This window comes from Cannabis sativa, chromosome 4 (assembly GCF_029168945.1).
Source record: "Cannabis sativa cultivar Pink pepper isolate KNU-18-1 chromosome 4, ASM2916894v1, whole genome shotgun sequence".
Lineage (NCBI taxonomy): Eukaryota > Viridiplantae > Streptophyta > Magnoliopsida > Rosales > Cannabaceae > Cannabis > Cannabis sativa.
The window spans coordinates 57,183,840-57,197,749 of record NC_083604.1 but is presented as its reverse complement, the minus strand read 5'-3'; the positions used below and the strand labels follow the sequence as shown (position 1 = coordinate 57,197,749).

The 13,910-nt window shown below is 36.0% G+C and overlaps 1 protein-coding gene across 1 annotated transcript; it reads right to left on the bottom strand.

Annotated features, from left to right (window-relative positions):
- Positions 1-10,959: 10,959 nt before the first annotated feature.
- Positions 10,960-11,942, bottom strand: LOC115714705 (uncharacterized). Its single transcript, XM_030643462.2, has 2 exons — positions 11,405-11,942; positions 10,960-11,318 (listed from the first exon to the last, which is right to left on the bottom strand). Exons 1-2 carry the CDS (start codon positions 11,592-11,594, stop codon positions 11,197-11,199), a joined length of 312 nt encoding a protein of 103 aa, XP_030499322.1. The 5' UTR covers positions 11,595-11,942; the 3' UTR covers positions 10,960-11,196.
- Between the last annotated feature and the right edge of the window lie 1,968 nt (positions 11,943-13,910).

The window sequence follows — 13,910 nt, the reverse complement described above, 5'->3', positions numbered from 1 at the left end:
GCCAGTCTTGTCATAATCGAGCTCGCATTAACATTGGGCGAGGCACCCCAATCTGCCACTATTATGCAAGATTTCTTAGTTGTCGACTTGCCATCGGCTTACAACATATTGTTGGGTCGTCCAACACTGATCGAGCTAGGGGAATTCCGTTCGATCAAGCACCTATCCTTAAAATTCCAAACACCAGAAGGCGTGGGAGTGGTGCATGGGGACCAAATGCTAGCTCGCGATTGCATCGCATCGAGTTGCAGCATAGGAAAGCCGGTCATTAGTTGATGGCGATCTTGACAGAAGAAAGTGAAAAGAAAGACGAAGATCTTAACCCCCGAGTTCAAGATGAGAGAAACCTATTAAAACCAATTGAGGAATTGGAAGAGGTTATTCTCAATCCAGGAAATCTCACAAAGTGTGTATACATCGGGAAAAACCTGGACGAGCAACTCAAATAGCAACTAATAAGTTTTTTGAAGGAGAACCAGGATTGGTTCGCCTGGAGCCATGGAGATATGATAGGGATCGACCCTAATGTTATTTGCCATCATTTAAATGTTGATCCAAACTACCCACCAAAGAGACAGAAAAGGAGACCCTTGGATTCTGAGAGGCAAGGGGCACTAAAATAGGAAGTGGACAAGTTATTAGTCAACGACTTTATATGCGAGGTGTTTTATCCCTCGTGGATAGCCAATCTTGTTCTCGTCTCGAAGCCTAATGAAACTTGGAGAACTTGTATTGATTTCTCTGATCTGAATAAGGCGTGCCCAAAAGATTGTTTTTCACTTCTCAAGATCGACCAGTTAGTGGATGCAACTGCTAGGCACGAGCTTATGCCATTTGTGGATGCATATTCTGGATATAACCAGATAAAAATGTATGTCCCAGATCAAGAACATACAAGCTTCGTAACCAACATAGGACTCTATTATTATAAAGTCATGCCGTTTGGACTAAAGAACGCTGGGGCAACGTATCAGCAATTGGTAAACAAAATGTTCGCAAGGGCAGAACATGGAAGTTTACGTCGATGATATGTTGGTAAAATCAATAAAATGTAGGGATCATACTACAGACCTCGCAGAATGCTTTAAGATATTAAAGAAGTATACCATGAAGCTAAACCCAAAAAATGTTCCATTAGATTTTTCTCAGGAATCTTTTTGGGATTCATAGTTAATGCGAAGGGTATTGAAGCAAATCTCAAAAAAATCAAGGCATTTATAGACATGCCCTCACCGACAAAGCCTAAGGAAGTACAAGCCCTGACTGGAAGAATGGCTGCACTTAACAGACTCATTTTGAAGTCAACTGATAAGTGTATACCATTCTTCAATATATTGCGAGACAACAAAAAGTTCGAGTGGACAAATGAGTGCGAAGAGGCCTTTCAGAACATAAAAAGGCATCTAGCGACGCCTTTAGTTTTGGCGAAACCAATAACTAGAGAAACATTGTTTCTCTATTTAGCCATCTCGGAAGATACAATTAGTGTAGCTATAGTGCGAGAAGAGGGCAAGCACCGACAACCTATTTACTATGTAAGTAACAGGTTACTAGGGGCAGAATCCAGATATCCCCCTCTAGAAAAACTCGCATTATGCCTAGTTCACGCGTCTCGTAAACTACAACCATACTTCCAGGCGCACCCCATAAAAGTGTTAACCGATCAGCCCTTGAGACAAGTATTATCAAAATCAGATGCTTCCAGAAGATTGATAAAATAGTCGATTGAACTGGGGCAGTTCGACATAACATACATCCCTCGAACATCCATTAAGGGCCAAGCTTTGGCCGACTTCTTGATAGAAGGTACAACTTTAGAAGAAATTTCACCTGTTCAGTGAAACGCGGAAACCTGAAAGTTATACGTGGATGGTGCATCCAACGAACAAAGTTCGGGTGCAGGGGTAATATTAATATCGCCAGAAGGCTTTAAGTTTCACTATGCTCTGAGGTTTCAGTTTGACACATCAAATAACGAGACTGAGTATGAAGCCTTGATCGCTAGCTTAAAGATAGCTGAGGCGTGGAAAGGCAAAAACCTCATCTGCCATAGTGATTTGCAGCTGATTGTGAACCAGGTCCTCAGGGAATACTAGGCCAAAGTCTTAAAAATGGCAAAGTATTTAGAGAAAGTCAGAAGAACTTGGAAAGATTCGATTACTTTAAAATCGAACCAATCCCAAGAGAACAAAACTCCAACACCGATGCTTTAGCAAAACTGGCCTCGCAGAACGACTTGGATGAATTGAACTTAGTTTCTGTAGAGATGTTAAGCGAGCCAAGCATATGTGAAACGGAAGACATCGAGATGATAGACAGTGCTCCTACATGGATGACTCCTATTATCAGTTATTTACTCGACGGGCAACTTCCGAATGACATAAACGAGGTGCGAAAACTATTGTATTCAGTGCCTCGCTACACAATAATCGAAGGCAAATTATGTAGAAGAGGGTACTCGATGCCCCTACTTCGGTGTGTTCTCCTTGCAGAAGCGAATGAAATCATCAGAGAGATTCATGAGGGATTTTGTGGGGATCATGCGGGTTGGCAAAGTCTGTCTAAAAAAATCATTAGACAAGGATATTATTGGCCAACGATCAATAAGGACACCTACGAGTTTGTCAAGAAATGTGATAAATGTCAGACGTTTTCACATATACCTCGCGTGCCGCCAACATAACTAAGAATGATGACCTCGCCCTACCCATTTGCTGTATGGGGAATTGACTTAATTGGGGCATTACCCACTAAGCGAGGAGGAGCTAAGTATGTGGTAGTAGCAGTCGAATTCTTCACTAAATGGACGGAGGTCGAGCCCCTTGTTTTCATAACCTGCAAGAAAGTCCTCGACTTTATCGTCAAGAACATTATCTTTAGGTTTGGAATTCCCATGAAGATAGTATCCGATAATGGAACCCAATTTGATGGCGACTTGTTCCCTGAATTCTGCGAGATGAACAAAATAATCAAAAGCTTCTCGTCAATATCTAGGCCTCAGGAAAATAGAAAAGTGGAAGTTGTTAATAAAACCTTGAAGGATACTATCAAGAAGAATTTAGACGCCGCCAAAGGCAGATGGGTTGACGAGCTACCTCAGGTACCCTGGGCCCACAGAACTACCGAGAAGACAGTGACGGGACACACTCCTTTCTCGCTAGCATTTGACTCAGAAGTAATGCTGCCTGTTGAAGTGAACATATCGACTCACAGAAGAGAGTTTTATAATTAAGAAGAAAACTAGGAACTTCTAAAATTATCCTTGAATCTACTTGAGGAAAAACGAACTGAGTCGCAAATCACCAACGCAGCATACCAACAGCGAGTTACAAAATACTTCAACAAAAAAGTCTAGAAAAGACTATTCAATGTTGGAGACTTAGTGCTAAGGCGAGTATTTGCAAATACAAGAGATGCATCTGCAGGAGTGTTCAACCAGAATTGGTAGGGTCCATATGTCATCGAAGTAGTAGTTGGAGTTGGAGATTATAAATTGGCTCGACTCAACGACTTACTAATAAAGAACTACTGGAACGTGAAACATTTGCGACCCTACTACCAATAAATAAAGGATGTAACTCGCAATACTGATGTAAAATTTAAACTTCAGTTATGAATAATGAGAATTATTTGTATTAAGTAATTACAAAATTTTATTCTTTAAAAATTACTTAAGAGGCATTTATGTATGATTAACTGGAATTCATCTAGAAATACATGGTATAATGCAAACCCGCCATTTCAATTTTTTTTATAAAATTTAAAGGTTCTTGACTAAACCTTTTTGACGAAAGAGGAGTCGAACCGTTATAACTCCATGACCAAACCTTTTTGACGAGAGAGGGGTCGAATTGTCATAACATCTGGACCAAACCTTTTTGACGAAGAAGGGATCAAACAACTATAATTTTTGATTAAAAACCTATCTGACGGGAAAGGAAAATCAAAAGTTATAACTCAGGTATAAAACTGAATATTAACGGTTCACGCAAGCTAGGAAAGTGCTAAAAGAGGCGTCACGATGCCTTGATAAAAGTACTTGAACCTAGAAAGTGGATAGGTAATCTAACTATTCATACGAGTAAATTAAAAATATACGAAGTGACAAAATCGTTGAAGTATATTTAAGTTTGCTTAAGGCAGATTATAACTGCTATAGCGTGGCAGAATTGACAATTGCTGGACAATAAAAATGTTTGGTAGATAACTAACTACTTAAATAGGAAGATTGCGAGCAATTAAAAATCCAAAAGTACTGTACATTTGATCAAAATATCGTTGTTTACATTGTGAATAAAAACGCAAGCAAACACAATTGTATTAAGTTCGAATGAAAATAGTACAAGGCATTTAAGATAAGAAAAAAAACCTAAATTGGGTTACAAACTTGTCTTTACGAAAATACCACTAGGGGCAAACCATTAAGTCATCTTCCTAAACAAAGAATGAGAGGGGGGTCGATAAACTCGAGAAAGACCGTCTACACATAGCTTGGAGAAAGACCAGCTACACGTAAATTTAGAAAGACCGTCTGCATGTAGAGAGCCTTGGTCTCTGCACAGACCTCATTCCCCTCATCAGAAGATCTCATTTCCTCCAGCCGAGACCTTATTCAAAGCCTCGAGGAATTCCTCGATACAAGAAAGAGGTTGGCGCAAAGGTCTTCTGGTGCAGGTTTGGGTCTTGGGTTGGCTGGATTCTCTGATAGAAACCACGCCAACTTCCCTCCCAGATCCATCTGAAACCACGCCAACTTTCTTCCAGGCTTTCTTGTCATCCTGAGGAGGACCTCTAAGATCACTCACAAGATCTATGTCTATTCTTGTGGAGACGAAGAAAAAGGTCAATGGAGCAACAAAAAATATATAAAATTAATAATATGTATGATCCGACTCAGATCACCATTTACAAGGGATAATACTCACCCTTAAGAATCACTTGTGATGATCGCCCGTAACGATCAATAGGGTTCCCTTGGTTTGGATTGGTCAGAAGCTCCTCAGCCTTGGAATCCGTCGTTTCTGGTTCCAATTAAGGTTTGAAGTCCTTGGGAACGGATGGAGAAGAAAAATGGTTGGTGCATCCTGGAGTTATGAATTTGGGGGGCTGAACTTCTAAACTCAGATGGGACATTCTAGCAAGAAAGAGATGATCCATTCTCAAGATGGATCTCACCAAAGAGCCAGAGGTATGTGAAAAATGACAAGCTTGAGCCGCCATTTTATACACAAAGTCCAGTGACAAGAAAGCTAACGATTGGGAAATCTAACGGTCGGGAATAGAGCAGAATATGAAGAGACGATTCATAATGACCCTAGAAACCGTACAACCACCAGAATCAAAGGACGCATTTTTCCAAAAGGGGATTTTGACGAAAATGCCCTCTGTAATTATTAAAAAGCACTTTTTACTAAAAAATAACTTTTTAAGGGGCAATTGTTATACTCGAAATTCAGCTGTCATCTCAGTGGAAGACGTGTCAAGATAAAAGAAATATGGATCGATGCAATCGTTTTTTATAGAATAACTCATTAATTACGTAAGTACCAGAGTATATTTGTAAGCTGTTGACTGCAAGGTCTGAGGCGAGAAATCAATATACAAACTGGTGCTCAGTATATTAGCGAGAAACCATATGTCGCTGAATGCGAATAGCGAGACATCAAGGACATTACACATAGGAAGACGAAAGCGACACATATCAACTGCGAAAGCCCTTAGTGTATAATGTACAAACTAAGAATAACGTTCGGGTCGGCTCGAGACCAAGTAAGCGAGGTGCCCGTCTCGCTATGGGAAGGCTTCCAGTAACTTCATCCAGTTAACTTCAGTGAGGCTTACAATCCTGACGAGTCAGAAGCTAACATTCAAACGAACTTCGAAGAACTCTTTGTAAATAAGAACTGCAATCATCACAAGATATGCATCGACGACCTCGGAATGAAAAATGGCCCTAGCTCGCTATTGAGATCACTGGAACCAAGCTTCCGTTGAGACATCCCCAGATACCACAATTAAAGACGTGTTTAAATACACGATCATTTTGACCCAGTAAAAGCGAAAAAATCACAACTATATGATTTTCAAATAATAACCGCATTTACATTACGTGATATGTAATCAAACCCAATGATTTTAGGGGATGATCGTTGTAAACAGATTACGGTCAACTTTGTAATTAACTGCCCACTATGTAACTATAAATAGTGGCAAATAAGATCAAAAAAGGGACGAAAAAACTCATACAAAAGAGGCCCTAAGCAAACAATCAAAAATCTGAATAAGATTGACTCGTGGACTATGTAGAATTTTAACTGCAAAACTACGTAAAAACCCAATGTGTTCATACTTTTTATTTTATAACTTTTATTTCTTCTGTGTGAGATTATCACGGTTATGCTTAAATTTGGTTAACGAAAATCTGCGTTAACACAAACAATCATCAATAAACACATAGATCAACATGAATCACATCCACATCATACATACATCGTTTCAAATCTATATTTCTTGAAAGTAAATCAATTACCATGGCTCTGAGGCCAGTTGTTTGAATTATTCACAGTTTTACACACTATGATTGATGACTAACTTGCTATGGGTGGGCATGCAGTGCATTCAATCACTAAGGCTCAAATTTTGATGGTGAAGAACACTAAGAATTTAGAAATAGTAGAGAGAAAAGAAAAAGAAGAAGTCTCAAAACACTAGTTGTCTGACAGAATGAAAACTAGGTTTAGAAGCATTACTTGGATAATGAGACTTTTTTTTTTCTTTTTATACTAATTCACTTAGAGTTAGGATTAAATTATTTGGAATAAGAAATGATAAAATAATAGCAAAAAAAAGACCCTATGGCTGGCCACATGTGGGCCCACCAGGCCACCACTAGTTAGATTTTTATCATTTTTCTCAATCATTTATCTATTTTTCACAAATACTATTTTTTATATTTTCAATCCTTTAAATGCCAAAACTATTTATTTAATAATTAAAACTAATTATCAAATAAAATTGTCATTTATATTATTTATTAACTAGACTCCATAAAGTCTCTTAATCAGAAAATAAACCCTAAAATTCTATTTCTTCACAATCAAGTCATATCTTAGTGAAAAATTCATAAACTAGACATAGTCTAATTTTAGAATTATAATTGATTAATTAAAATCAACTAACTGAGTCTTACAAGCAGTTTGTCTCAACTAGTATGGGGACCATGAGCTTATATAACCGAGTTTCCAATAAGCAGATGTAGAATTTACCAAGTATATTCTCTAACTTATTAATTCCTCATTGCACCGCTATAGATTTGGAATTGCACTCTCAATTATATAGAACGCTCTATATGTTCCACGATATAGATACGCTATGAGATTATCCATTTGTTATTATCCTAATAATCAATAATCCTCTATAAAAATCTACACCAAGTAGGGACTAATTTACCGTTACACCATTCAATGTATTTTATCCTTAAAACATGTAGCTACCTATAAATGATATTCCAATGAACTAATATAATCACTGAAATGAATACTCAACTATTTATCTCTGTTAAGCCAAGTTCGAAAGAAATTATCGTTTAACTTCTATATCCGAATAGAAGCTATAGATTTCGTATCTATGATTAGTGCTCCCACTCAATTGAACTACCATGTCCTTAACATATATGTCACGAGAAGAACCATTTGGTCGACTTTAACAAACAGATTTAAGAATACAAATAATGCAACAACTAGAACTTAACCATCTCAGGATTGAGATCATTTGATCTAAGATCAACTAAGTGATATTGAATTGAATAGATATTACAGTAAGTTTATCATATCTGATTCAAGTTCAATATCGGTCCCTTCCGATGCATACTCCATACATCCAACCCAAGCTTACTTTAACCAATGCCATGAAATATACATAGCACTTATCCAAGGTGCAAGTAAACTACGTTGTAGATTATCCTATCAGTTAAATAAGAATACATTTAATCACACAATCTTGATTACTTTCCACTGGTGCTGACAACACAATAAACAAGAATATCAATGTGATAAGAATTTAGATGAATTTATAAATCAAATAAACAAATAAATGATCACATGAACTAAATAACACACTAAATAAATAATGAAAATAAATCTTTTTCTTTATTAATAATTGAATAGAAAATATTACATTAAAATAGAATTTTATTTAGGGTACAAAGCCCAACAGTATATGCATGGGATTGCTTAGAATTACGCCTCATGCATGGAAAGAGCTATTAAAGAGGCGATTAACTGCATAACTGCCAATAATGCATCCTCTCGAGATATATGGAAGATGGGGTTGACTGCTCCAAAATAAGAAAGTTATAGATACTTTAAAATTATTTATCTTATAAATTGGTTAGATTGGTTATTTGAATGTAAAATGTATTTATTATCTCAGCCTCAATATATATCACAAAAATTAACAGTCTATCAATACTAATTATGTATATTCTCAAAATTGAGTTTATTAGAATCTCTACTGTACACATCATCAGTAGAATCCACTTTAATTAGCAATGCTGGACAAGATTGGCTGGTCCAACAATGGGTAGACATAGGAGAAGAAGAGAATGAAGCTTCATATATCTCTTCAGGTGACCGGGAGGAAGATTATCTTCTCAATCTGTAGGTACGTAGGTACATGCCTTTTAGTTCTTTGTTTTTATGGAAACGTATTCCTTTTAGTTACTAATATGACAAGGGTGATATCTTGGTTTTCTAAGCGACCCACAAACTCCAGTTGATTATTTGAAACCTGACAAACTGAGAAGCTTATTTAAGTAAATACTAACTTCCCTGGATGTCCCGTGTAGGCCTCTAATCCCCTTCACAAAAAAGTACCATGTTTTGTAATCACCAGTATTAGATACCACACTAAAGACTAAGTGATGGTCGTATAAATAGTAGAAGCTCTTATTCATCCCCAATTAGTTGAGCTGCAAATCATAAATATACTTAACCTCATGCATAGTTGGAGCCTAAGAACATCTCTAATAATGTGCTAAATTAGACTTTGGAAAGAAAAAAACTTACTCTATCAAAAGTTATGTCAAATGGACAAATTTTGAAAATTTATACTAAATTTGACACAATAGCATGATACATATTTTGTATTATTATAAACATAAATGTAAGAGTAATTACAAGCATACGCTAATCACAAGTAGGGGTGGACATCCAATCCAATCTAACCTTTTTATCATCATCTGATCCAATCCAATTAGTAATTGGATTTGAAAAATCATCATCCGATCCAATCCAATTAAACCTCAATTTTTTAATTGGATATCCAATTACACACCTAAATTTCAATATTAGCTTAAAAATAAAAAAAAAAAAATACGTAAAAAAATAAGTATCACTTTTTATTTAAGTTTAATACTTCATAAATATACTATTCTTACAAGTGCATTGTAGCTAAAAGTGTTAAATAATTAAAACAATAACATTTCTAAGTAATAAAATAGAACAAAACATCATGAAAATAAATACACTAAACAATCAAGTGTTACAAATTTAACATACAAAAAAAATCTAATAAAAATATAATAAATATTTATTATATTTTTCAATATTTTTTATTATATAAATAATTTTTTAATATATATAAATGTAATTGGATTGGATTGGTTTTTAATTGAATTTTGAGATTGACATCCCATAACCGATCAAATCCAATTAGAATCCAACTTTTAGCATCCAATCCAATCCAATTGTAATTGGATATCCAACTTTTTGTTTGGATCGGCTCGGTTCAATTGGATTGGATGATGCTCACCCCTAATTACAAGCATACTTTTCCTATGATTGGTTTAGTAATCATAATTTTGTTATATCAGAAATTATCAAAATCCCTATATATTTCCTATATACATTGATGGTTAGATAAAATATTTTAAATAATATAAGGAACAAATGATATAGTAAAAGTAACTATGCAAGCAAAAGACGAAAAGATAAAAAAGAATTTACTGACATATTTTTAAAAAATACAATAAAGAAATCACTGTGAGTGCTCTAAAACAAGCAACTAATGACATGATGACTAGTAAAGAGGTGTCTTGCGCGCTGCATTTTATTTGCATACTGGAAATCACGCAAAAGATGTGGCTGTTAAAATCCAGATTGTGGTGGAAGAACTTACAACCTATGGCCAAAGATGGAAACATTGGTTTTCCTTGTAAGAAGAATTTCATGCAATCGCTTTGATAGGGTATTTTTGTAAAGCGATCATAATGAACAGCTACAATCCAATACATGCTTTTTGGCAGTATTAACTATAAACTTGCGTGGGAACAGGACATGGGAAAAAAAGATAATATCAGTTAGGATGCATCATACATAAAATGTCATAAAGGGATCTAACCAAAACTATTTAATGGAGAAGCACAGAGAGAAACACATATTGGGAGTTAAAAAGGAAAAATGAGTCAGAGTACGATTCATAGACAGATAATACAAGGTGATGAATTTGTACTGCAATCATGTCAACGACACCAATTAGTGCCAAACTTAAGTTGAAAATGATATCCTCTTAATCCTTACAATTCTTTAGGCAAAAAACCTAACAGCAACAGCAATGATGCAAAATCAAAATTAAATATCAAACCATGGACCTAACCACACGACCTACTCAGTAATTCGTAAACACACTCTTGCAACATTTGCCTAACAAAAAACGTCTCCCAGAACTCAATCGAACTTCACATTCTCCGTTCAAGTTACAGTGACAGTACATTACAAAGCTAATATCTAGAAGCTTTTCTCAAGCAACAACTAGACCTAAGATAAAATTAAATCGAACCAAGTTCAGCTTCGTAAAAGTCTGTAATGATAAACTCAACATTATCTATTCTACACTCCTTGCTCTAGAAAGGCAGCAATGATTTCTCATTTACAAGCATGCTACAAAATTAAGCTTAATAAGTAATGATGTAAATATACTTGTATAAAAGAGGAAATAAGCTCGTAATATACTTATATTCATTACAAAGTTCAACTACTTAGACAAATATATTCAGAACAACTATTAGCACATAATTACACGCATTAATAACCAGAAAAACGAACAAAAACTCTTTCTTTTTTTTTTTTAAAGGCAAACAACAAATCAGAGAGGGGAAAAATTTGTACATGTCGGTAATGGAAATACGGAGAAGATGGGCTAAACTGGAGGAATGTTGGAGAACGAAAAGCCTTTGTAACCTTTGTAAGCATAGTACGCAATCCGCGTGTAGTAAAAGCCCGGAATGAACAAGATCGCTCCAAGTATTGCAAAGAATGATCCTTAATTTCCACAAAAAATAAACCTCGAAATTAAAATCAGAAACCCTAATTAATATTCTGTAAAGGAGAATGATATGGAAGCTTACCGTGAGCTCGGTCACCGCCGATACGATTGTAGGCCATGAAAATGCCGAGAACGATGCCGAGGGTGCCGAAGAAGAGAAGTGCGACGGCGAGCGCGATCTCCTTAATAGGAGGGCGATTGTTAACGGTGTAGGAAGTCCCCATCATAATGTCCTCGTCCGTGATGGAGAAGGCATGGTCGACGTACGCCATTTTCGAATTCGGGGAGGGGATTAGATTAAGGTTTCTGAAATTGGGCAGCAAGGGAAGGGAGCTGAGTCGGATTGCAGGAGATAGATGTTGTTGGATTGGATCGCTGTTTGAGTAATGAATTGTACACTAAATGCTAATAATCCGTGTGCGTGTTCCGGTGGCGTGCTGCGTACACTTGTTGAGGTAAGGTTAGGTTGCTTAGATTTGGAATTGGTAATAGATTAATAGAATAGAGAGGATTTATCCTCACTCAGACGGAGGTAGGAAGAGGGAAGGCAACGTAATGTGATTTTAACTTTCAAGCTCATCTTGTTGTTATTTTAACTGCCGTTGGATTTAGAAACACAACCAATCATGACCCTTCCCTATCTTCACTTTCAACCATTTGATCATACATTCTAAACCCTAGTTAATTAACAATAATGGCACGTTTATTAAAGCGTAATCATTATCGAAATAAATTAATAGGAGAAATGAAAATGATTAAAATGTTATGAAATCAAAGTTGTTATTTTAACATGTTATTTACTAAATTGATCGGAAAGAGAATCAAATTCATTTTATTTTGTTTGTATTAATTAGAAAAGATAATCAGAATATTTTAAGTTGAGCACATTACCCTTAATATAAAATTTATATTTTTCTTCTATTTATTAAATAAATTAATTTATATATAAAAATAAATAAATTGATAAATGATTACTTAAAAAAATTATATTAACATAATACTGCTAAAAAAAATCACTCATATTATTCAATTAAATCATATATGACCAAACTATAAATAAAATCTCCACATGAAAACGTTCTAATGTGAAACATAAACATAAATAGAAACCCAAATGTCTAGTAATTATAAAATTCTGCATCATTTTGCAACATATTCAGTATATATAGCAGTTTCATCTCATCTGATATTGAGTAAAATACTCGCATCAATGGATGTTCTTTAGCCAATATGTTGGTTGCTTGAATACATTGCATTGGAGTTAGGCCATTAATCTTTCTTATTTCTGTGAATAAATTAGTTTGCATCTCGGCTACATCCTTATCAAATATTGCATCAATTAATTCTTGAAACTTCAGGACAATATTAGATATAGAATCTGCTAATACACCAACATTTGTAGAAATTTCATCCATAACCTTAGTTTTTTTATTCTTACCACATTGTTGGTTACTAGTAGTACTCTTAGTGGATCTACGATGCATATTAGCTGGTTGTTGAGTATGTGAGACACCATCAAATTCATCTATTTCTTCATCATCCCCACCACCATCTATATTATCATAAACTCTAAATTCTACACCAGTTGCATCATATAGGTGTATTTCTTCTTCATCATCATCAGCATTACCAGCATTTATCCTAGTAGCTCGATCCCGTCCATATATTTTTGCTAGCTTGTTGTAATAAGAAAATGGTTTCCCATATAATCCACTTGTATCTTTTCGTTTCTGTACATTCACAAAAATATATACATATAATAAGTCCACCATGGAGGCTTAGACAACGGGATGTTCCTGTAGAGCCTCCACCGCAACCTCTAGCTTTAGTGGTTCCTGCGGTGCCAGCAAAATAACCTGTTGTTGGTAACTGTATGGAGCCTCTGTATGAGCGGTTCCGGAAACAGACACCTCCAGTATTTTTGGGGTCCCGATATGTTCAAAGCTGAGCAGTGGTTGACGGTAATTGAGAGAATTCTGAACCTCATGGGAGTTACTGGAAATGACAGGGTCGCGTGTGTCACATTTCAGTTTCAAGAAGACGCTCTCGTGTGGTGGGAGATGGTGTCCCTAACTCGAGACATCACCATAATGTCTGGGGAAGAATTTTGAGATTTGTATAATGCTAAGTACTATAATGAGGCAGTTCGCAGTGCAAAACGGAAAGAGTTTGTTGATTTGGTTCAGGGTGAGAACATGTCAGTCGCGTGGTATACAACCAAATTTGATCGATTGGCCAAGCTAGCTTCCGGAATAGTACTTACGGATTTCACTAAGAAAGAAAAGTATTTGGCATAATTGAATGCCAAAATCAGGCATGCTTTAGTTATCACCACCAATGATACCACAACTTATGCTGAAATGGTTGATAAGGCTCTTCGAGCAGAAGGTGCAGTAAAGTTTCTACAAGAGACCTGAGAGGCCCCTAGTGCTGGTGGGACCACTACTCTCCCTATTTCTGGTCTTGGTAAGGAGGGTGGTGATTTTACCATTGAGGAGAAGAAAAGAATTTTTCGACTACTTGTAGTTCGGGTCAAAGCAAGAAGTTTCGTGGAAATTAGGGCAAAGGGGGACGTTAGACTTCCTCCT

What these genes read in the sequence shown, in the direction of transcription:
- LOC115714705 (XM_030643462.2), bottom strand. Translation starts at nt 11,594, where the DNA reads ATGGCGTACGTCGACCATGCCTTCTCCATCACGGACGAGGACATTATG. An exon ending in CGGCGGTGACCGAGCTCACG is followed by an intron (nt 11,319 to 11,404) that starts GTAAGCTTCCAT and finishes GTGGAAATTAAG; the next exon opens with GATCATTCTTTGCAATACTT.